The sequence below is a fragment of the Chlamydotis macqueenii genome, chromosome 5, assembly GCF_036417535.1.
Source record: "Chlamydotis macqueenii isolate bChlMac1 chromosome 5, bChlMac1.mat, whole genome shotgun sequence".
Lineage (NCBI taxonomy): Eukaryota > Metazoa > Chordata > Aves > Otidiformes > Otididae > Chlamydotis > Chlamydotis macqueenii.
Genome location: NC_141560.1, coordinates 66,311,883 through 66,337,640, shown reverse-complemented (window position 1 = coordinate 66,337,640; position 25,758 = coordinate 66,311,883). Strand labels below are relative to the sequence as shown.

General features: G+C 39.7%; 1 protein-coding gene across 1 annotated transcript in view; it reads left to right on the top strand.

The window, feature by feature from the left end:
* ANO3 (anoctamin 3) overlaps window positions 1–25,758 on the top strand; it is a 196,128-nt gene that overhangs the window by 92,233 nt on the left and 78,137 nt on the right. Inside the window, exons 2-3 of the mRNA XM_086748795.1 lie at window positions 23,430–23,642; window positions 24,570–24,641. Coding sequence (XP_086604921.1) covers window positions 23,430–23,642; window positions 24,570–24,641 — 285 coding nt within the window. The remainder of the gene's footprint in view (window positions 1–23,429; window positions 23,643–24,569; window positions 24,642–25,758) is intronic.

The following is a 25,758-nucleotide window of genomic DNA, read 5'->3' as shown; positions in this document are numbered from 1 at the left end:
CTAGAATTTCTAAAACTTTTCATGATTTTGAGCATTCAGGAATGCCTATGCCATGTAAATATCGGCAGTGCAGTGTCAAAGCATGATATTCTATTGAAAAATAATGTTAGTAGTCCAATATCCCTCTGGTTTAAATGCTTGCGAAATTAAACTCTGATGGTCCTGTAATGCAAAAGGGCTGTATTGTGGGTGTTGCTAGCTCAGAGAAGGGTGCTGTACAGTGCTCTGTTTGTTTCTTGTTTTATTATGCTACGGTGTAGATTATTATCACAGCTCCCAGGATGCAGAGAGTGAATTTCAGAATGATGCTATGATAACGCTGCAGGGATCCATGGCTATTTTCTGTAAGCGGAATGTGAGAGGGTGGGGCTGTTCCTTGCAAACATATGGGCAAGTTTCCTTATTTCTCCACTGCCTCATAGTATTCTGAAGTCATCGCTGCAGTTCTGCAGCTTTTCCTTCCTTCTTGGAGAGTATAACCAGGCAGTAATTTTCACGTGAGCCTCAGGTTAATTACCAGAGTACCACCTTACATAACATGGTTAAAATGATAACAGAAAAGCAGAAAAACAGTAGGATTCAAAGCTGTAAGTGAAAGTGGTAAGTTCTTGCAATGAGTACTTAGAAGTTTTGAGACCTTGTCAGGATGTCAGGGCTCTCTGCCTGTTTGTATTCCCTGTGACAGGCTCAGCAAATTCACTGCAGTGCCTGATGCAGAGCTCAGGAGTGTCTGGTTGGTGCTCGGGTCTCCTGACTTGTCCACAGAGATTCATGTTATGTTATCTAGGCAGTGTCGCAAATGACTGTCAAAAGAGGGATAGCGTCAATAGTTTTTTAATCTTTTTTTTTCCACCCCCCCAGTACAATGCAAGGGGTTTCTGGACTAGTTTAAGAGGACCTTTTTAAAACAAATTTAAAAGATGGCTAAGACTTATGCCAGATTCAAAACACGAGGAGAGCAATGTGTATGTGGTGTTTAAGACACCAAATTCAAGTTGCAGTCATTCAAATATGTTTATGTTAAAATTCTCCTTCCAATCTAGATGATTAATGAAAAGTTGAAGAATTACTGTATCCCCTAACCAGATAATATTAATAGCAATCATTTATAATACCTCATTACCCCTCTCATCCATGACATGTTTTAGCAAACTTCTTGCAAAAGCAGCATACCGGTAAAGTAGGAAGTGTCAGTTTAGTTCTGAGCACCGTCTAATACTGCATCTGAAACAGGTATATCTTACGTCACTCAGAAGTGTGCTTAGCATACAGGGTGTTCCTTCCCAGCCATCAGGCAGCAGTCTGTCACTGCTTGAACCCTAAGTGCATAAAAGAGTTATACAGGAGGGTGAGTAAAATCTTTTGTACAGGTACTAGGGAATCTGAACAGAAGTGCTTCACTCTCCGTTATAGGAGGATGCGAGAGGAGAATGAGTTATGTAAGAGCAGCTATAAGTCAGAGTAAAGGGAAAGTCTCCTCAGGGGCGATGTGAACGTTTACAGGAGTAAGAACAGACTTTAAAGACAGCCTGGTGAAGTGCCAAACACCAGGTCCCATTGTCTTTTTCAAAAGCATGGGCACTGACCTGTCTTCCAAACAAAAGAACTTGAAAAATGCATGCATAATCGATTTTAAAAGCCATCCGGAGTATATTTCCTTTCCATGTGGAAATGGAGACGTCAGAGAGTGAATGGGGTAGAAGGATATATCCAGCCTTTCAAATTTAACCCAGGCATTTCTCCTTTCTGAGTATTCCTCTGGGCATACTCTTCCTCCTCCTATCACCCCAGCAATAATAAAACAAAAATACTGGAACTCACTGAACCTGGAAATTCACGTGTAATAAGAAATCTTGTCTTAAACAACTCTGCATTGGCTTCATTTGTGACTGTGTTTTCTCCCAATGAGCACACCATTATATTGTAGTCTTCACCCTCCGTGCTAATACCTGAAGACAGATATATGCTGAGACTTCCTCAGATTTTGAATTCCTTTTTCCAGTCCTCTCCTGACGGCACAATGAAGTTTTAATGCTGTCATGCCTTCAGCGTGCGTTTGGCTGAGCAGAGTGACGGTGGCACTGGACTGCAAATATAACCAGTATCTGGCACTTCGCTATTGACTTGCAGAAATGGTCAGAAAATGAGCAGAACTCAAACTGTGAAAGGTCATCACTTTCTGGAGCATGTAAATTTTGAGTTTTGTCAAAAATTGTTTGAAATCTGTTTCAATGGTCCACAATGTGGATTGAGTAGTCTTAAGTGGTCCAGAAAAATCCAGCTAATTTCTAATAAGAGAGCTTAGTTTTCTGTCTACCTAGATTTTGCTGGAATAGCTTGCCTTTGTGTGACAACTTTTTTTTAAGGCTACATTCCAACATTATCTCTAGTACTAGAGGCCTCAATATTTCTCTCCTTTCACTGTGTTGAATGCTCTGATATTGTAGAAGTCATGCTCAAATGGACATAAAAATTTTGCACACGCGTAAGTATTTTTCAGAGGACATTTATTGTCTTGGTCTGTGCCACCAGCTGATTCACAGTCAGAGAGAACAGCCATGTGTCTCAGGGCGATGGCTCATGGGCAGTCTTGCTTTTAAGGGGAAAAGTGACTGCTGGAGGTTGAAGTCTCAGGAGAGCCAAAAACAGGAGCACATTCACGCTGCTGTGGCTGCTGCATCGCACAGCCAAGTAGTTTTCCTGGGGCAGACGAGGAAGGTGGGCTGGACAGCCAGCAGTGGTTTTGAACTGGACTGTGGTCCAGTTTAGTGCTGCTGTGTTCAGTCTTTGCAGTGGGGTCTGTAGCCCTCAGCCGAGGGGCATGACAGACACCTGGGAGCAGAGGGGTTTGCAAGTGATGCTGGTTTCCCTTCAGTTTGGAAAGGCACACTTGTGTATTAAACTGTTTGTGTATTAAACCTCTCAGCACAGGGTGAATTAAGCTTAACATGTACCAATAATAATCCATTTCTAAAATTGCTGGTTTAGCTTTTAATTCAGTTTTAAAAGACAGCACAAGCAATAACAATTGCAGGGACATGAAGAGCAAAAAAAAAAAAACCCCAGCAGTTTTCTCTAGTTTTTTTTTTTTCTTTCTTTTTCCAAATGTGAACCATGTTGCTAAGTATATGCTCTAGCTGTCTTTAACAGGTTTTACCTCTAAATATTTTATGAAGGTCATTGCAGATTGCCTTCCTCCTGCACAGCACTTAGATTCTGAATTATCTTATGATAAATTGCTTGTTGTGTATCTAGGACTGAAGAGTACTAATTCCAACCAGAACTAAATTCAAACATCGTATGTTAAGATAACATTAATCATAAATTCTGAAGGCAAAATTGACAGCTTTAAGTATATGTGCCTTAAGCAACAAAAAAGACATACTATATGGACATGGGAGTAGGATTGTAGTATTTCACTAGTGTTATCTACTCTGATCCTGGCTGGTTTTCAGACAATGAGCTAAGCCCTCCTATACACAGAGAAAAATAGTGAAAGTTTAACCCTTACTTCTGTGAGCACACAACGAAATTCACAGTGACCTTTATTTTTCCCCAGTAAATACTCTCAGTGTATGTACACTTGGAATCAATTTTTCATGCAAGATGACTGTAAGATTTCTCCATTCAACAGGGATTGTCTGTCAAGCCAGTGACAGACATGCAAGAAAACTGGATTTTCTGATCCTGAACCCTTATATTTACATATCTGTGCATATCTAATGGATAATATAATTTCAGTTTGTGTTTGTTTAAAGTGTTAGGAGTGATTTCAATATGATTCACTGCTTTTGTCCTCCTTTAAGAGATTTGAATTGATTTCCTTTAATTGAGTTTACTCTTCATACACTTGAGGAGTTTTTCTTGCATCACTACATAAATCATGGTGGTTCTTGGTCTCAGCTCGGTGTACACTTTGTGTACTATTATTATGTGTTTGTTATCTTAGAAGTATTTAGATGCATTCTGAAATGCATATGACCATATAAATACATATTCAACTCTACACAAAGAGCTTTGAAGCCATTAGTGTCACTTTTGTAGATAAGTACTTAAGGATTCTTAAATCCAGAGATTATTTGACTGCCTCACTGTTGAGCCATTAAATCCTCATGTGAAACGTAGTATGAAATTTTGGGCAATTACGGATTAGCTTATCACAGAGTTCAGCAGCAAATTCATTTGTCTTCTTTAAAAGTAGAAGAGAAATATTAAGTTAAGCAAACAGGAGGACTGGCTGATCCTCGGCTGTGGAAGCACACAAGAAAATGAAGAACAAACCCCTCCAGACACTTATTTTCTATCATGTCTCAAAGTTCTTCTGAAAGTTTGGTCCACAGCTTCCTTCTGAAAGAGTTAAAGCCTCTAGCACTGTTTTGGTTGCTCAGATAAAGCCTGTGAGGCTGTGAGTCCTAATGGAACTATTGTAAAAACTAGGCCATCTGCAGGAATGACTCTGCTTGCATCAAACCCTTAAAAGCACCATGTGAGCACATCTGCAGGGATGGTTTCCTCTGGTTTCTCTAGCCTTTTGTATTTCTTCAAAACTTATTGACTAATGTATTTTATGTAGTTTTGAGTACCAGAGGCTGGAGAAGAATTTTGAGTCATCTGTTGAAGGCAACTTAAAAATAATGCTATGGTTTTAGCTTAACATAGAAGGTAAAGGGAAACTAGAAGATGTGATCTTAGTGTGTTGAATTGAAAACAAGGAGTTTGTGGCCATAACTCAGAAACAGTTCCTAAAAGATTATAAAAGTTGATAGGGAAATCACTATGAACATAAACTGTAACTATAATCATAGAACGGTTAGGGTTGGAAGGGACCTTCAAACGTCATCTCGCCCAACCCCCTTGCGAGGAGCAGGAACATCTTTAACCAGATCAGGTTGCCCAGGGCCCCGTCCAATCTGGCCTTGATTGTTTCCATGAATGTTTCTAAATCTACACTCTTTTAGTTTAAAACCTTTTCCCCTCATTCTATCACAACAGGCCCTGCTAAAAAATTTCTCCCTGTCATTCTTGTAAGCCCCATTTAGGTACTGGAAGACCACTATAAAGTCTCCCCAGAGCCTCCTCTTCTCCAGGCTGAACAGCCCCAGCTCTCTCAGCCTGTCCTCGTAGGAGAGGTGCTTCAGCCCTCTGATCGTCTTTGTGGCCTCCTCTGGACCCTCTCCAACTGGTCCATGTCCTCCTTATGTTGAGGGCTCCAGAACTGGATGCAGTACTGCAGGTGGGGTCTCACAAGAGCAGAGTAGAGGGGAAGAATCACCTCCCTCAATCTGCTGGCCATGCTGCTCGTGATGCAGCCCAGGATGCAGCTGGCTTTCTGGGCTGCAAGCACACGTTGCCGGCTCATGTTGAGTTTCTCATCTACCATCACTCCCAAGTCCTTCTCCTCAGGGCTGGTCTTGATCCATTCCCCGCCCAGCCTGTATTTGTGCCTGGGATTGCCACGACCCACGTGCAGGACCTTGCACCTGGCCTGGTTGAACTTGATGAGGTTTGCACAGGCCCACCTCTCCAGCCTGTCAAGGCCCCTCTGGATGGCATCCCTCCCCTCCAGTGTGTTGACCACATGCTGTAAATAGCCGGTTAGCCAGCTGATATTTTTCATACTCTATTTGATATAATGCTGTGTTAAGTCTTATTTTTACTGTTATTGCTGGATTTTGTTTCACATGCCATTACTGGTATTTTTTTTTGTTGACTGTACAGTGCTACTCAGTGCAGAAAAGCCAGAACATAAAAGGCTTGTGCAGCTTTAATTGCAGATATCATATAGCACGTCCTGTTGCATTTAATAACTCTCTTGCAGTTGCCTGCAAAAGAACCTGCAACCTTAGAGGAGCGTGGTTCAGACACTCCTGAAGGATGCTGAAGCCTGACCCCTGCCCGCACACCTAAGCAGGGAAGCCTCAAGCCTCTTAACCGAACCGCAGCATCTCCTGAGCGTAGGGCTGAAAGGATGTTCTTGGGATCAGCAGGCCGTTCCTCATCCACAAGTTAGGATTACTGTGTTATTTCTAACAGATTTTTTAACCTTTTCTAAACAGGGAAAAAAAGAAGTTTTTATAAAAGTGTTATTATGCTCTCCGTTTTAGGGATAGCTAACCTTATCTGTGAAGTTTTTCCAAGTGTGTAACTCAGTTGGTTTTCTTGTGATTTGAACTCATTGCTGTTTTCCTGCACTGCTGTGGACAGGGAGAACAATTGGCTTCCCTTTCAAATACAGAACTGCTGAGGTATTTGAAGACTGTTACCACGTCTGTCTTCGTTCATCTAGTGACTGAACGACCCCTGTTTGTTCAATGCAGCTTCATCGGACATGTGTGCTACTGCTAATTCCATCCCGTTTGCTCCTTTGTACACTAAGTGATCCATTTTTTCTTTCAGAAATGAAATGCTAAGAATTTAAATATATTAATTGTGCCATACTTTTCCAATGAAAAAAATACTATTTTTTAAATCTTTCAGAGTAAGGGCCAACTGTTTTTTCATCCATGCTGTGACACTTTTGCATGGTCTCTGAATTCTGTATGAAGTATAATCAAAAGCCTTACTAAATCAAGGTAGCTGATATACAATATGCCTCTCCCCATCCCTGAGGCCTGTTGTTCTAGTTTAGAAAGAAATAGGGGTAGTATGATCAGATTTGTCCCTGGGAAATGCATACTGGTGTCTACTGGTCTTGTGTTCTTTCTTGCCAGCAGTGTGCAACCAGCCATCTACCCATCCCTGCCATTTGAAGACCTCATGAAAAATAATTAATGTGAGCAAGCCTTCTCTCAGAGAATTGTATTCTCTTTGTGACTGGTGTTTATATTTGCAATGGTCATGATATTTCCAGGACATTTTAACCAGGATTCCTTTTTCAATCTCTTTTATATGACTGCAATCATGCCTTTCCCCCCTGCATTCTTCCTGGATGCCAGCAATGTGTTTTCAGCTTCTTATCACGGAGTTCCCCAGTGCGTACATCAATAAAGCTGGACAGAAGGGCTGCAGTGTGCCTGAATTAGGAGTGTGCAAGGTTAAAAATGTGGAGGGTGGAGTGGATGAAGCACATGGCTCTTGAACAAATTATCTAACATATACTAGAGATTTTTGGGAGTTCGTACTTTGACCAGATGTGAGTGTATTTTTCTACGCATTTAAAAAGCAAGGCTTTTGCAAATTCAGCTATACTAGTCTAAAACATGGGGGCAAGATAACTATTCATTGAAAATGTCAGAATTCCTTTTAGCATTAGCAAATGTATTTTTTTCCAATGTTTTTGAAACAGCTAAGTCATTTTTTAAAATGGAAACTGGTATTCAGTAGCACAACTCTCAGTGCTTTCTGCAAGACAGGGCAGAGGTGCAAGTGGTGTGGGATGGTGTCGCACCATCTCAGGAAGTGGGTTGTGACCTTCAGCTTCCACTTGCTGTTACAGTAAAGCTTAGATTTCTTGGAGGGGCCTGTAAGGTCCTACCTAGCAAAGAATATCTATTTTATTTTCAGTATAAGAGTAATGCATTTAAAACCTGGTTGCATTTCGTTGCCTGCAGCTGATGTTGGTGAGCATCTTTCAGTTTATGTAACTGGGTTCTGGCCCTAAAGTCTTGACTAAGAGCAGCACTTGCACCATAACTACACACATGGTTGTGCAGCAAAAACAGATGCTTATTTAGTTCCTACAATTTCAAAGTGTTTATAACGGAGTAGTGATGTGCTTAAATAAAATCACATGGCTGAGCTCTTTGCAGGGTCGTGTTCTGTGAGCAGTGCCCCTGCCGTGGTGGCCAGGTCCCTGGGCGTGCGAGAAGAGATGGATAAGGTGCAGCACCTTCTCCCTGGTGAATAGTTATTAGGTCAGTGCACCGTCCAGAAAACACATAGACCCTTTCATTTGCCTACGCAGTGTAAATCATAGATCAGTGTAAAGGTGCCAGAGGAGTTCCTTCTCTTTTTCCTCTTACTAGACAGATGACCAGAAAAAAATACAAGTTACAAAAAAAAAAAGTTATTTAGAAAAGCAGCAAGGTAATTAATATAAAAGATTGGAAAAGGGTGAACCCTCTTTATTGTATTAATACAGTGTTCAAATAATGGATTTTAGTTTCAGTATCTTTAAAACTAACTTGTTCTGTCCTTGTTCATGCTCACTAGGCTAACTTTTTGTTCAGGAATAGCTACGTGTGTTACTATCTCTTGGATATCCCTGTTTAAACAGTGTGTTTATTTGAAACTTGATTTAACATGTAATTAGACTTAACTGTATTTTAGTAATTCTGTTGCCTTAATATGACCACAGGGATGAAATTAGAAGCAGAAAATGTGGATGATTTGGGTTGTTGTTTTTTTTTTGAACTGCGACAAATACCTATTAGACTGTAGATATTTGTACAGTTTTATTGACAGGCACCTATACTGCAGCACACAATGTAGAAAATAGTATGTATGTTCTTTCATTACCCCTTAGAAAAATTAAAATTCCCATTATTTTTTTTTCCTTATACTAAGAAATAATTTAGCCTTTCTCCTATTTGCTGACAGAAGAAAAGGTATGGTGGGAGGAGAAGTTGAAATGGTAATAAGTAGTTTATAACTGAGGTAATAGCTATAAGTTAAGTTTAGAATGATTTCTGGAATTAGAAACAGAATTTTAAAAAAGGATGAAGAAGGAATTAAAAGGGTGAGGCTTCAAAGATTTGACAGGAAAAAGCGACTAATTACACAGTTGTACGGTACACTTTCTGTCAAACCTAGGAACTTTGGCATTGGTTATTTATGTTGTCTTTTACCTTGAATTTATACTCTTTCTTATACTCTTTCAGTACGACATTGCCATACTGGCTTGGAGATTTTTTTTTCAGTCATATGGATTTGTTATTTTCTGTGGGGGTAGTTTTGGATTTTTATTTATTTATTTTTTTTTTTTTAACTTGGCTGAATTTTTTGATGAGGAGTTCCACCTGAATGAAATGGCTCCTTCGGAGAAGGAAGGAAGGCAGATAAACCTCTCCAGATTATTTCCTCAGTACCATTGGTTTGTCTTACCATTGTTAAATTACTTTTTTTTTTTAATTACCTCAACCTAAACAGCATATTAATGCTATTAAATGCTTTCTTCTGAATATCTCAGGTTTTTTTTTACTTTTACTACTTGTATATCTATTTTGAATTATTTAATCTCCACAAAAGTGAGAATGCTTTTTTCACATTAATTACACCTTTATGATATATAGTACTGTCTCATTCCAAATTTCATCTTTCCTTCAGTAAATGTTTATATATATTTTATTCCCTGCAGCTATTCAGATTGTATTTATACTTGCATTTAAAAATAGATAGTTTATTTTACGTTGCACTGCTTTATTCTCCGTCTTGTGTATTCTGTAAACTGCCTGGCCACAAGCAACGCTACCATGCTAAGCTTTGAAGGTTACAGGACCGCGTTACGTGCAAAAGGACCATCCATCCTGCACAGCGCACAAAAGTCTCTCTTTAGCAATGTGTGATGCTTTTAACTTCTGCTACGTTGTCCGTCCATGCAAAACTGTCACTTACTGTCTGCTTTGATCTCTCTTCATCTTATCATTTTGAAAAATGTGAAAATGTTAAGAGCTTTTTTTTTATTTCACACCAAAAGAAATGTTAAACCTGATGTTTTTTTTACTCATTTGTTTTCAAAATTTATCTTACTTGTGTTTTTCCACCATCTCTTTCCTTGCACCAGTCCATCTACTGAGTATTCACTAATCCTCCTCAAAAATATTTGGATTTTTCTCTTAGAATACTAGTTTTATGATTATTTTTCAGTACATTCAGGTATAATCCATAGCAGAATATTATCCCAAAACATATCTCTTCTGTCTACTGGCGTGAATTCAGGTTTTTAATCAGTTTCATTGCACCACTTTTCGCTGGAAATACTGCAAGCCTCAGGTTGTTGTCCTGAGTGCCTGACTGCATCAGTTTTTCAACTGAATGTGATCAACCTCCTCGCAGGTTTCCTTTCAATTGGAATTGCAGAACCAAGAGCTTGGCATTTGTTACAAACTGCAACCGAGTCTGTCTCGGTAAATGAAATCTGAGGAGGGGAAAAAAAAAAAAAGGTTTTCCAGATATGACTGAAAATATGATGACCAAAATAAACTACTTCTTTTATTGTAGGTTGGTAAATGCTTAAACACTGCTCAGGGCAAGACTTGAAGCAGCCCTGTGCACCCGATGTATGTGTAGTTACCCTGCCATTCCTACTTTTGGAACAATTTCTGGAATTTAAATAAAAACTCTAGTAATCTGCAAGGTTTTTTTTGTTTGTTTGTTGTTTTTTTTTTTTTTTTGTGGTTTCTTACAGAACTAAATTCCAGAGAGATTTGTGCCAAAGTCTGAGGAATATTGGGTTATTAGCAGTCTACTGACTGAACAGCTCTTTTGAACTCTGATTTGCTCTGTACAGTGAATTACCCTTTTTGCCAAAGGCAGATCTCATACAGCTTTTATATATTGTTCTGCAAAGATAGATGCAGAAAGCTGAGCCAAACCAGAACTTTGTAATCATATTCCCATTGACTTTTTAGTTAAGTACACACGATAACATGGCTTGGTAATATACTCTGCCTTTTGTTTTACCTGAACAGCTTTGTTGTTGCATGACTTGTAATTTCAGTTAAATCATAGGACCTTACTTCTGAATTGTTAGCTTCTAATTTGACCAACTGTGACAGAACACAGAAGATAAATAAAGACGTTTCATACTCATCTTGCCTATAAAGGAGCTGGTTGCTGTCAGACCCTTCATCTCCTAAAGCGAAAGGGAAGTGGAGCCACGTTTTTATGCAAGTGGGAGAAAGCACCAGCACCTTGAGTTTCATACCTTCTTGGGCTGTTCACTCCATTTCTTTGCAGTTTTGTAAGTAAATTCTATAACCTGGCTCAAAACCCTTGATACCTGTTCATTTTATGCCTGGTGCGTTTAAGCTCTATCTTGCTCTGTTAAAAGGCAATTATGCACTTTCTTCTTTTTCCTTTACCTCATTATGTTGTTGCTAAGTCAACTCAGTTGTACCAGTGCCGGTCTCCTGAGGCTGCTTTGAGAAAGCCTTTTCTGAAAAATTCCAAGAATGAGACCCAGGGAATAGGCTAATTTGATGAGGAACATCCAGTGATTTACTAGGTTATTGGGTTTGGGGGAGAAAATACAAGTTTTTGTTGGACTTTTAATATTTTCTGGCAGATATGTTTATAACAACTTTGGAGATCTTCCAGACTAGTCAGCAGCCTTCTGAAGCCTTTTAATTCACATGTTCACTTAAGCACAAAAATATTTTGCTTTATTCGCATGCAAGTATTGTTGATTAGTCAGACACTAATTTCATTCTGTAAAACTTCAAATTAGGTAAGACCAGATATTAATGGAGGTAAACTTTATAAAAGGTATTGCATAAAGCTTTAGAATGAAATGGCTATTTAAAACTATTTACTTTTCTTAACTGTGCTTTTAACGGCAAGCAGACCCTCGTGGCAAAAAAAAATCCATTCTGCCTCTCTGAACTGTTCCTCACTTTAAAACTGTGTTTCTTCTGCCTTTTATGAGGAAAGATCAAATGTATTGGCTATTATCTGCAAACCAGACACTTAAAAATGCTTAAAGTACATCTTACTAACATGGGTGATGTCAGGAAAGTATATAATCTTGTTTGTAATGGTGATCATGAGACAATCTGCAAGTTTTGTATCAAATGAACAGTGTCCTGTATCGTGTTAAATTTGGATGAGTCCCGCCTTACTGATGCGGTACTAAACCCAACATTTTGTATTTAACTTGCATACAGTTTTTGTAGACCAAAAAATTTCCATTTTTCATTTCAATTTTGACACTCTCAAAATCCATGAACTAAAATGTGTTTAATTGAAAGTCATTTCCTTGTGGAAAAGGTGAGAAAATGGTCTTAAAGCAGTTCTCAATCAAATACAAAGAAAGAATAGATTTGGGGCCTGTATTAGATAATCAAGAAAACAGCATGAAGAAGTAAAGGGTGAGAATGTGGAAAAACAGGTGTTTTGTGTATACGTGGCAACCCACACCATACAGGGGCTTAAAAGACTTCAAGTAAGAGCTGTTGGGGCTGACACACAGTTGTCTAACTTCTTCCTAATTCTGTAAGCATTAAGGTATAATGGGACTGCTTAGAGATTTCATGAGAGATTTCTAAGCATGTTTCAATACAGTGACCCTTAACTATTGGCATTTTATTGGGTTCTTCTACAAATCTTGCAATTTGGAACAACTTTTCTGCATTTTGTAGATACGTACTTTCAAATCACAAATGAAAACATGTCTGTACTACTTTTTTTTTCTTTTTTTTTTTTTTCTCTGAATCTGTGAGTTAATTATGTAATTTTTATCAAGGTAAAGCTGTTTAGAGTAATAGACCTCATTTCAGTTTTACAGGTGCTCATTACAGGAATTATCCTGGTAGTCACGGTGTGGAAGCAAGGCCAACCTCCTGCTATATTTAGGAGGAGAGGTTTGTGTAGCTTGCAAGCAATTCTTTGATTCTGGCAGTTGAATTTCCTCCTGCTTCCACAAGGAAATAGGTCTTTGCTTCAGTGGCCTGAATGCAAAAGGTATATAAAGGAAGAAATGTAATTTTTTTTTTTTTTTTTTTTTATTATCTGTGAAAGCACGGCAGTAGATCTGTACTTGGGGGATTTTTTTGTTCGTGTCGTTAGGCCCCCCCTCAGTAAACAAAACCACAACACTTTGTTTATTTGTTGTTCACTCTGCATTTGTTATAGTTATGAGAAAAATAAGACCACAACTGTTTGAAAAGAGTTTGCAATCAAAGTTACGGGAAACAGAGAATCATAGAATGGTTAGGGTTGGAAGGGACCTTCCAAGGTCATCTAGTCCAACATCCCTGCAAGAAGCAGGGACTTCTTCGACTAGATCAGGTTGCTCAGAGCCTCATCCAACCTGGCCTTGAACGTTTCCAGGGATCCTGTTTGCAAACATAACTTAAATGGGAGGAATGCCATGAACATTCTTTAAATCCTTTGGTTTTGTGGCACTATTGGCTTGCTTCCCCTGGCAGAAAGGGAAGATGCCTAGGTGAAGATGTGAAGATGATGTTGCTAGGGAGTAAAGAGAATTCCGTATTAATGGGCATATCAAATGCCAACCCAAGCGTGAATATAAAGCTTAAAAATAGTTAAATAGTTATTGAAGAGTTTTCTTCCCAGTGGAGTCCTCTAGGGACCATTTTTAAACCTAGCTGGTATTTTTAGTAGTGACCTGGAAGCATATGTAAAATCATCGCTGCGCTAGCGTGCAGGGGTTATGAGGACTGACTCTCTTACTAAGTTGAGGGCTGGCCAACAGTAAGCATTTCAGTACAGAAGTTCAAGACTTTTCCTGGGAAACAGTGTCTCAGAAAGGGATTTTTATTTTTGCAAGGGGCAGCTATTTATAAAAGAAGATCACTCTCTGTGGAAGGCTTGTAGCCAAAAGGGCTAATGTGACTTCTAAGCCTTTGTGTTTGCTGTTATTACAGTGCTGTTGGAAAGTTGAGTGCTGCTCTGTTGTCTAGTCAGGAAAAAAAAGCTGAAATATTGATAGGGTTCCTTAGCCTTCCTTATAGTGCTGTACTTAGTAGTTCTTTCTAAATAGCTTGTCAATTTTTTTTTTTAAAGGTGATCTGGTATCAAAATCTGTGACTATTTAAGTAAATACAGTAATAGCTTTCTATTTCTTAATTTAATAGATAAAGTGCTATAAATAAAAAAATAGAAACTGAGGCTTGCACAAAAGGTTGATGCTATTTCCAAGATCTGTGGGGAAAAATTCACCATCTCTGAAAACTGTTATACCAGGATTCAGTGTGTTTTAAATAATCATTAATTGAACGCACTATCTGTTTTTTAAGTCCTGTTGTGTGTATTGGAGAACTTTCAGATAATTTCACCAGTTCCTTTCCCTTTCATTTGTTGTTCTTCTGGATTTAAAGTTATTTCTCATGTGCCTAACTTGAGAGAAGACAAAAGCTAGCACGAGTATAGGCATTTACAATTTACTTAATTGTTTATGCTCCTCTTTTCGCAATACTCAAAACTGCAAAAGGTTGAGGTAAAATCATAGTATTTAATGGAAGAAGTCTTCAAAGGCATGATTGATGATACCATTAAACCTCATATTATTTAATAAACATCTTCATAAATCAGTGTTATTTGTGTAGTGGGAGGAAACTGAAAAATATAATCACCATGATTTGCTGTCACTCAGGATGTACTTATTGGCTAGCCTAGGAGTTATACTCACCCAGCAGCTACATTTGAAACATTTAATCGGAATAACGTTGGACTTGCTGATCTTGTCCATGTAAAGGTCTTCTTGACTCAATGATCTTTTTCTATGGAAACTGCATCTGTCCAAGTCTCAGGCTGCGGGGAGTGCCAGAGCCTTTCACTGGTGATGTGTGGCAGTAGTGAGAACAGCGGTGTGAGGTGCGACCAGGTGGACGATCTACTCAGCCTGGTTTCAGAGCTACAAGAGGAAGTAGAAAGGTTAAGGAGCATCAGGGAGTCTGTGAAAGAGATAGACTGGTGGAACCATAATCTGGCCTCCCTGAGACAGGAACAACCATCAGTAAAAACCCTAGTTCAAGGGAATCCTGTATCCTCCTCCTGCCTGGCAGAAGGTAGTAGCTTAGAGGAGAAGAATGAATGGAGACAAGTTCATGCTTGGGGCAGCAGGTGAACTCCCTCCTTGCCCACCCAGCCTTCCTAGGTGCCTCTGTACAACAGGTATGAGGCTCTGGATGCAGAGGACCACCCCATGGATGATGTAGATGACACTCCATCTACACCAGAGGAGTTGCCAGGGTCAGAAAGGCATACCCCCCTGTCACAACCACCTCAAGGGAAAAAAAAAAGATGGGTTATCGTTGTAGGACACTCCTTTCTGAGGGGAACAGAGGGTCCAATATGCAGGACAGACCCTCCTCCTAGGGAAGCCTGCTGCCTCCCTGGGGCCCAGGTTAAGAATGTCACTAGGAAACTTCCTAGCTTGGTACGGCCCTCGGACTCCTACCCATTACTGCTCTCCCATGTGGGTGGCGATGAGGCTGCAATGCCTAGTCCAGGGGTGATCAAAAGAGACTTCAGGGCCTTGAGGGTTGGTAGGGGGACCTGGGGCACAGGTTATTTTTTCCTCTCTCCTCCCACTTGTGGATGGTAACACTGGAAAAAGAACACGTGCGCTCAGTCTATGAACACCTGGCCCTGTGGCTGGTGTCACTGCCACAATTTTGGGTTTTTCCATAATGGGATGACATACATGGCATCAGGCTTGCTGGCGTCAGATGAGATTCACCTTTTCTCAAAGAGGGAAGAGGACCTTTGCTCACGAGTTAGCGGGGCTCATTGACAGAGCTTTAAACTAGGCTTGAAGCTGGAGGGGGATAATATCAGACTGGCCTGTGACAAGCTGTGGGATGGCATGCCAAGGTTAGAGGAACGGGATGGCTCTGAGGTTTGCTGGGTACGATGCAGCACACTTGAAGTCTTATGAAGATGAACCAGGGATCCCTGAGGCAATAGGAGCCAACAGGGAAACACTGGTGAAATGCCTCGGAGGAATTAAGGGCTGTTCCTCTAAGGATGTAACACGGCCAAAAGCCCAGCTGAAGTCCCTCTACACCAATGCATGCAGTGTGGGCAACAAACAGGAGGAGTTGGAAGCCACTGTGCTGCTAGAAAGCTGCGACCTAGTTGCCGTTATGGAAACCTGGTGGGATGAATCCCATGGATGGTGTGTGGCTGTCGATGGCTACAGGCTGTTCAGAAGGGACAGGCAAGGCAGGAGAGGTGGAGGTGTTGCCCCTTATATCAAGAAATGGATGGAGTATGAAGAGCTGTCTCTGAAGAAGAAGAATAGGCACAAGCAGGTTGAAAGCTTATGGGTGAGAATTAGAGACCGAGGTGACACAGGGAACCTTGTGGTTGGTGTTTGCTACAGGCCGGCCGCCTGAGCAAGGGGAGCCTATTGACGAACCCACCTTACTCCGGCTACAGGATGCATCACACTCACAGGCTCTACTGGGAGACTTCAACCACCCCAACCACAGCGAGCTGTAGGCAGTCCAGGAGACTCATGGAATGCATTGAGGATAACTTCTTGAATCAGGTGACAGACAGCCGTACCAGAGGGGATGCCATGCTGGACCTGTTGGTCACCGATGCAAGTGAGCTGATCATCAAGGCTGGAGGCAGCCCCGGCTGCAGTGATCATGCACTGGTGGAGTTTGCAGTCCTGAGGGAAATGGGTCAGGCAAAGAGTAAAGTCAAGACCTGGAATTTTAGGAAGGCAATCTTCCAGCTCTTCAGGAGTTAGTCAATAGGACTCCCTGGGAAACTGCCTTCAGGGACAAGGGAGGGGAACAGAGCTGGCAGGTCTTTAAGGATGTCTTCCAGAGAGCATAAGAGCTCTCAATCTCCAGGTGTAAGATAGCAGGCAAGGAAGTCAAGAGACAAGCATGGCTGCATCATGACCTGCTGGTCAAACTAGAGGGCAGGAAGGAAGTGCACAGGTGGTGGAAGCAAGGACCAGTATCCTGGGAAGAGTATAGGGACGCTCCCCTGCTCCTTGCAGGGGAGCTGGAGTAGACGACCTTTAAAAGTCCCTTCCAACCCAAACTATTCTATGATTTTCCAGCTTAAATGATTCTATGTTGACCTGTTCACTTCATGATGGAAAAGGCAGTTAAGCTGATCTGAAAAAATACCTTTAGAAAATTGAGATTCATAAGCTTTCATGATATACTGATAATATTGAAGCGAAATAGAATTCATTATTGAGGACTGTTTTCTCCCATGTTTAGTGTGTCGTGGTGTTGGTTTTTTTTTCTTCTCACAAGAAAAGGATTGCTTAATTTTCTCCAATTTTGATGAGGCTTTTAAAGTGTGTTTGTTAGTCTAATAAGAATACTTGATGCTGGTTTGTTTTTTTGTTTGGTTTTTTTTTATTCTACCTTTTATATAGAAAATGAACGTATGGGTACATTCCTGACTTACTCAAATATGGGTCTAATATGTGACACTGACTACACTTTGTATTTTTTAAGGTATTACAAACAGATAAGAATACTTCTGTTACTGAAATAATTTATTATTTCCTCATTATTAAGTATCTTTTGGTTATTGTTTCTCAGAATTTAGGAGTAATTATCCTACATTAAGTTTTCTTTTGTAGCTAACACCTGCCAGTCAGGGTAAGCTTATTCTTTAGCCGTAAGTACCTGTTACATCCATTGAGCTGTTTTACACTTAATATTGTAGAAATATGTTTTCACATTAAACTTAAATGTCATGAAAACTGCTGCAAGTTTTTCTTCGTATTTTATGTGATTAAAGATTTTAATTATGATGATGGCGTTGACAGAAACATTTGAGATGTATCAAGTTCTCAGTCTGTTTAACGTGTTTTATGAATGACATTTCATTTTAATTAGTGATGTATGGTATGTGAAGCCAAAGGCTTCACAGGAGTTTTTTTACAATTAAGAAGTTGTTTTTACCAAGCAAACTTGTGATGACATGAGTTGGTAGGAACTGCATGTTGTTGATACTGTGTGTGGACATTATTATCTACTGCATCTCTATAAAACTGATGCTATTGATTGGACTTATGTGGTTGCTACTTCTATTTTATGCTAAGGTTTATGCTGGATTGAATGGGCAATAGCTACTGGGCTGTTCTTTTTGAAATTAACACTGGTCCAGCCTTGCTAAGGGTGCTGCCAGCATTGGGTTAACCTTGCACATGGACTAGCTGTCAAACTTCCCTCATATAAAATAAGAAACAAATAAAATATTTTTTCTCTTAATAATAAAGAAATTATTAACTATATCTATATTTCACAAAATGAGGCACAGGAGAATTTTTCCCTTTTTGTTTCTACTGGCCAAACCTGGAGGCGTCTGAGAGCTGGCTTCATTTAGACTCTTCCTAGATTGGCACGATGTTGAGCATGCAGTAAATTGTGCATATTGATTTAGCGATCAGAAAAGCTCGTCGTACTCTAACTCCATCTTTCCTGCCTGCTTTGCCAGGGAGCTATGAGAAGATGTAGTACAGCTGGCTATTCTGGCTTTGAGCCATGCAGGGATTTGCCTACATAACAGGAATCCCCAGCTTCCCCTCGGAAGGAACACTTTCCAAGGCAGAAGAGCTAAAATAAAAGGCAGGATCTGCTTAAACCATAATCTTAAAGCACCTTTTTCTCCAATGTGAGAAATTTCTGTACTCATGCTGTACTCATTTCCATACTCATGCTAAGTGCCAGAGGAATGTTTTGTAGGGAAAGAACCAATAAATGCAATTTGAATAGAGAGAAAAACAAGTGTCCTTTTTTTTTTTTTTTCCCCTACCCTAAGTGTATATATGCCTTTTATTGCAGATCCAAATGTCCCTCAACAAGCAAGGTCTGTGTAGCAAAGTTCTAGTTGGAAAGGTACAGATTCTAGAAAACACCCCTACGGAGTAAAGGGGAAGGAATAAAAATAATTTCAGTGAATCAATTTAGTGACCCAGTTGATGATGTCAGCCGTAAGCTGTTTGTCTGCCACAGCTGGGTCAGCATTGGCATGCAAGAGCAAATGCCACCAAAACTGGCATATGACAGAACTGGACTCTGACACACTTGCAGAGAATGAATTAACTTGTTAAATTTTAATTGTGAAGGTAGCTCGTACTACTGATATAACAGTGCACGTGCTCTGAGGTTACTGGGCTGTGATTCACTCTCTCCAAGCAGAAGCAGCGTGGTATTAAGGAATCAGTTAGAGGAATGTACAGTGAGAGAGAGAAAGGGGAGTAATTTTCTTTTAAATTGAGCCAGTGCCTCATAAAAGCATTATACTTCTTTTTTTTTATATGTATCGCTTAAGTTGTTGTTAAAATTGAATGACAGCGTGTGTGATTTGCATTACCATAAAGTTCTTTGGTGATAAAGTGATTCATCTTGCTACACACAGTGACTCCAATACAGGTGCAAGAAACATTCTTTTTTTGGCAACGGTAATAATTATGTGGTAGGGTCCGTAATTAATGACACTGCTTAAGAAATTGATCGTTAAAGCCATCCAGAACAATTACGAAATACAGCTTTTAAAATATTCTTCTTTATTACCCATTGCTGTGTCTAACTACTGTAGGCTTTGGTCTGATAAACACACCTATTTAGGAAGAGCTCCAAAGAATGCTTCTCGGAAGCCTTGCAGGTAGCACAGCAGAGGTGTTGGGCAGCATCACTCTGTTCTGAACGCAGCACGGTCAGCGCTGTAGCCCAGCACCGCTGCCTGCGCTTCTGGTACGGAGGCTGTTTCAGAATAATTAAGCAGCGGAGTCCTTTCTGCTTATAGCTATTTAAAGACTTCTGGTACCTTCTGAGGCACCAGAAGCTTCCCTCTGCCTGCCTTAACCTCCTGTTAAATTAATACTTCATCTGTCTGACCAGGAACAGTTGCGCTGTGCTGCAGATCTGGAAGAACTGTCCTCCATGGGCTAATGCAGCTCTGCATTTCTTGAGAGAGCAACACTCACACTGAAGCAAAGGACGTTGTGTGAGCTCAGGGAAGTTTTTAAATGAAAGGCTCTTTTGAACCTTAGCTATTATAGTTAAATGTGGAGAGTATCCTGCCAATCGAAGGACCTTCTTTGTGGACTGGTATGTTGAGATTTAGATACGAGAGAGACTTACTGAGTGTGACATCTTTCTCCGACTGGCACAGATTTTGATGGGGAAAACTCCTTAGACATTCGTGGCACTCCAAGCAGCAGCAATGTTTAGATTGCTTATTTCTTTCTAGCACAGTCAGTGAGAGGTAATATATATCACAAAGAGACTAAGATTTATAAGAACATGCTGCAGAGTAAATTGTGCTGTCAAGCAGAGGAATAGTGTAGTAAAACAGGCGCTCTACACTAATCTTCTGAGGATCGTTGACACTGTGTACAGCAATCACAGAGGATCTGCTGATCCTGTACAGACAGGAGGCTTTAGCACTCTTCATAGCAAACCCCATGTATTTAATTTTCCTTGGCATTGAAACCATGGATGTTTTGTGAGGTTTTTTTTTTTTTAGCCTTGTATTTTTGGTAGAGGTGAATACTAATATATGTTTGTAATCTTTGTTTATGTGAATATCCTTGTTCAGAAAGATTTCCCAGGTATTTTGGGGACTATATTTTTTCTTCTGTGGTGTGTTTCTGCATAGTTCACTTCGACAGGAAAGGCAGCAGTCTCTCAGAGGCCACGTTGTATTGCTCTTGGTGGAACAGCTTGAGGCGTTTGAACAAGAGAGCAGCAAAAATTTCTGGCGTTAACTTCTGAATGTGTCTACTGGATCTGGCTGAGATGGAGTTAGTTTTCTTCATAGCAGCTCGTATGGTGCTGTGTTTTGGATCTGCAACTAAAACAGTGTTGATAACACCCCGGTGTTTTGGTTGTTTGCTGAGCAGTGCTTGCACGGCACCGCGGCCTGCTCCGCTCTGCAGCGAGCAGACTGGGGGTGGGCAGGAGGCTGGGAGGGGACACAGCCGGGACAGCTGTCCCCAGCTGACCGGAGGGATGTCCCGTGCTGTAGAGCATCATGCTCAGCAATAAAATCTGAGGGACAGGGAGGCAGTCATTGCTCGGAGACTGGCTGGGCATCAGTCTGCTTGTGGGAGGTAGTGAGTGATTGCCATTGCATCATTGTTTTGTTTAGTTTTTTCTTCTTCTTTTCTTCACTTACTAAGCTATCTTTACATCAACCGATGAGTTTTCTCACTCTTGCTCTTCCCATTCTCTCTCCCCTCCTGCTGTGGGGGGCCAGCAAGTGGCTGTATGGTGCTTAGCTGGCGGCCAGGGCCAACCCACCCCAACATACAATGCGTTTGTCATTGAAAATGTGTTTCTAATTTTGTAAGCAATTTTAAAGCTTCATGAAAAATTAAGAATTCCTGTGAATCATGAACTACTGAACTAGTGAGGGCATTATGAGACTTTGGCTGACGTGTAAATATGTTTGCTTTTTTTTAAAAAAAAATATTTTTAAGTTGTAACAAGCAATTGCCCAGTGGCAAAGATCGACTTGCCCAGCTGCCTCTTGTCATTCACAAGCTCCTTCAGCTCTACCTGCGGCATGGTTGCTTGCTCCCTGCTTTACGCCATGGTTCCTCGTCTGCACGAACAGCGTGGCCCCGATGTGATGTGGCTCTTTTGCTCCCCAGCTTTCAGGAACACTACAGTAGTTACCCGGCTTGCAGGATGCCACCATGCCCCTTACTGCCTCACCTGCCAGTTCCTGGGGTACTGCGTAAGCAAATGCCGGAGAAACAAACTCTGTCCATCACAGAGCTGAGTACAGTAGATTAGCTCAGTAATGCACTTAGATTTTGCTCAGTGTTGAATTACTCAATTTTTACAAGGACAGTGTGAATCAAGGTCCTAGGCTGAGTCAGAAGGCGTAGAATAATGAGTTTGTCTTCCATGGAAACTTAGGAAAGCTACTTGATTTCCTTGTATCTTAGAAACAACTGTAAGAGTTGATCTTTTTCCAAATCATTGTCCCAACTGTTTTGTTCTAACTGACTTTGAAATGTGGGGGGTTTTGCCACCATGTGCTTCTACAGTGTTTTTTCACAAAGGTTGCCCAATAGGTAAAAGAATTGAGAGCATTAATATAATTCATTAATGACGAAGGGGAAATTAATTTTGTAGCTTTGAAAAGGAAGTGTAAATATTTTACAAAATGGAATGCCCTTAGCATCTGTATTTTAGCTTCTTTGGTTTTTTACTAAATTCACACCTTATAGTATCCAAGAGTCTTTCAGGAATAGACTTATTTTAAGTTTTCATAGTGCCTCTAAGCTATCCTTTGAGCTCAATGTGGAAATACAACATAAGACATAATTATTGCAGAGTCACAGTCATAAATTCATATTATTGTTCTATAAGCATTATTAAATAGTTATTTGCTAAAGCTGAATATTTAGAATCATAGAATCATAGAATGGTTAGGGTTGGAAGGGACCTTCAAAGGTCATCTAGTCCAACCCCCCTGCAAGGAGCAGGGACATCCCCAACCAGATCAGGTTGCTCAGAGCCTCATCCAGCCTGGCCTTGAACGTTTCCAGGGATGGGGCTATCTAATATATATATATATTAGAAATATATCTAATTATAATGACTAAAGTGGAATCATGACCATGTTTGTGGGTAATGGTAATTTAGTGTTTACCTGTGAATTTGTAGTAAAAATAGAAATTTTATAAATTACTATTACATTATTCCCTGCTCCTTGCAGGGGGATTGGACTAGATGGCCCTTAAAGATCCCTTCTAACCCGTACTATTCTATGATTCTGCTCTACAATTTTTGCAGTTTAGTATTAGTGAGGATCACAGTTAACATAAAGTGAAACTTGTTTCAGAATTCAGAGAGTTGAAAATGAGTTCCATACGTTCAAATGACAGATAACATTCTTAGTCCCTGCTAATGTAAGTATAAGTTTAGGAAAGGTAGCCAGTCTCCTGTTTGTGGACAGACAATGTAAGCAGTTACTACATTAAGTTTGCTCTGTCACCAATGAGGAAATATAATAGAGACCATGCTAATTATAAAAAAAAAAAATTGAGATATATATTTTGGAAACATGGAGTTGTAATGTTAAGATGGGAGAAACTCATGTTTGTAATGTTAAGATGGGATGAGTTTTGCATAGTTTTTAAAATATACATTGGAAACAGGGATCCCCAAATCACATTTTTCACTTAAATTAACAATTTTGTTTTTCAAATGTTTTCACTGATACCACACAGTTGACTGGTGCATCTGTCTGTAGGTAGGCACCTGAATCGAAAGCCAGGCAACACATGTGAAAACCCCAGTTGGGCATGTGTCCCAGAAGAAAAACTAAGAGCAGCTAGCAGAGTCATCAGAACTCTCAAAGAGCTGCGTTTGAAAGGAGAAGGTGTTCATGAGTCCGTCAGGAAGCTTTCGAACAGCTTTTGCTTGCTTGTTTGTTTGCTTATTTGAGGAGTTTTATTGATTTCTACCAGCAAATTAAAATTTTGTTCAGCAGTCATAGTGTGGATGATGCTAGGTGCTGTCGTTTGCTTCCAAATAACTGTGTGACATGCCTACCACAGAATCATCTGATTTAGAATATTGTGAATTCAAATCTTGGGGGTTTGATGGTAGGGTAGGTGAAGAATTCCTATATTTTGTTCCCAGCTCTGTATTCTTCTTTGAACTTCAAATATTTTAAACATTTTTGTTTAGTTGGAGAGTTACTTAGTAAGTGGATGAATAGCCTTGAGTTTTCATAATCAGCTGTCTTTTTTGTCATTGCCTAATATCACAGAGCTTATGTTCTTTTTCTTTTGGCTTTTTCAGGTATGAATACAAGCAAGAGTGAGACAGTGAAAGAGCATCCATTAAAACCCTCTAGAAGATCTATGCCATGCCTAGCCCAGAGCCAAACACATCCTCAGAGTCTGAGCAAGCATTCCTCATTTCTGCAGCCAAATCGTGCGCAGCCACAGCCCCGGCCTCAGCCTTTAAGTGCAGGGACATCAACAGCTACAGTGGATGTAGTGTCAGAACGAGGTAAGAGAGTTTTTTTTTTCTTTCAGGATCTTGTTCCAACACTGGGAATGGAAGGGATCTATGGGAACATCGTTTGAAGTCCTGTAGGGTCTTAGGTATAATTCTTGAGCATCTTTAAATTACAGGGGCATCTGATAAGCTTTGATTTGTTTAGGTAGCTTCAGTTTCTTGGGAGATGTTTTTGCACAAAATGGCTAGAAGAACCATAGTACCAAGTTCTTGAGTTAATCTCTATAATGTTTGAAGTGAAGCATAAACTAATTATTCTTTTATTTTTCTGAATTATGAGATTATTTCTTTCTCAGTGAAAACAAGACAAGGAAGTGCTCTTGTAAGCTGGGAAAGAGCACTAAGGTTTCTGTAGTCTGTCCTGGAGGATTTCAGCAAGAAATATCTTTAAGTATGAACACGTAGGAGCAGATGTATTCATTCATCAATAGCAGAGTCAGGGAAGAGTCATATGGAGGGAATGAGAGAAAAATCCCTATTAATTTTAGTTTATGTTAGAAAAAGGAACTACTTCTCTTTTAGGGTTTCTATTTTAACAGAGAGACTAGTCTAGTTGGAGATCTCAATCACGGGGTGTGTTAACTGTTACAAACTATTGCCAGCTGTGTGTGAACCTTTATAGAATAAATATACTCAACTGGCATCTGCTACTAAATTTTGATAAGTCCTTCCTTAATGTTGTTAGGCACTAATTATTAATCTAGTAAGTTACTTCAGTGAGTTAAATGTCTCTCATGGATAGAGTGAAAGTCTTCACTAAAGTGATCTTGTTCTTGTTCTTTTTTCCACCAGTACAAAGTGCTCTTCAAAATTTCAGCCTAATGTTTTTCTTTTTGAGTCGCTGACAGCTTTAAAAAAATGTATCTTTTACTTACAAAGTACACGTGGATGCTGATATGAATATTGCATTTATTCCAGCTAAAGTAATGGAGACTTTGGAAAACAACTTACTTAAGCTGTCTAATACAGAATACAGTGATCCATTTTTAGGTAAGTTTATGTCTGAATTGAAATAATAATAAATTAATGATTCTTCAGTTACACTTGCAGTATTTAAGTGTGGAAAGGCTGTACTCACCCTGAACTGCCAGGTTTTTTTTGAAAGAGAAGACTAAATGTGACTAAAGAAATACATGCTGTCATAAAATCCTGGTACTTTCTCACCTTTTAGACTAACAGTAAGTAGAGACTAAAGACAGAGAAGTATTTTTTCATACATTCAGTATAACCTTTTCCCATAACAATCCTTCATAATACAATCACTTGGAAGCATGTCTTTTAAACTTCTTTGAAATATTATTCAGTTATTATTCCTGTACAGTCATGTTATTCAGTATTGTCACGGCTGTAGTTGTTATGTTGTTGGTATTGCTTTAGATATTCATGTTTAAAAACTGTTCCAATCTCGCAAAAAACCCTCCCCTCAAAATGTGGAAAAATAGCTATAATTGGGGCAATTTGTGCCTGCATTAATGTCATTTGATACTTTAATTAAAGTCAAAGAAAGTAGGAAAAGACTTACTCTTAGAATAATTCCATCCTTGCAACTGCAAAATGAATCTGTATATACACACATGAGTAGTAATTTGCAAGTTCCAAAATTAATTAATTTTTTAATTCCCTGGCTGTGTATTACCCATCTGAAGTACACACAGATATTAGTGGACCTTGCATAACTACTGTGAAAGATCTTTTTGCTTACAGTCAATGTAGCATCGAACTAGAAATCATAACTTCGTGCTGAAGGAAAGAGACCTGCTTTCAGAAAGCTGTTTCTGCTCACCTCTCACATGTTTTAGCATTGATTTTTCCTGATGCTCAAAATATGTGATAGATGAGAGGCTCTTCCAGATCTTCTGAGAGATAGCTGCTGGGAATGTGAGTGAAATTGATAGTTCTTCCAAAACAATATCGAAGTGTTCCAAAATCATACTACAGACCAAAAATTTGACATGAAAATCGTGTAAGAAAATCGTGTGTCTCAGTAAGGTTCCAGTTGAAGCTACTGTACTCTCTCAGTGTAATTGGTCTCGTTGCATAGGCAAGCATGGGATTTCACTGTTATAACTTGCTTCACTTTTTTTTTAAGATTTTTTTTTTTTTTTTT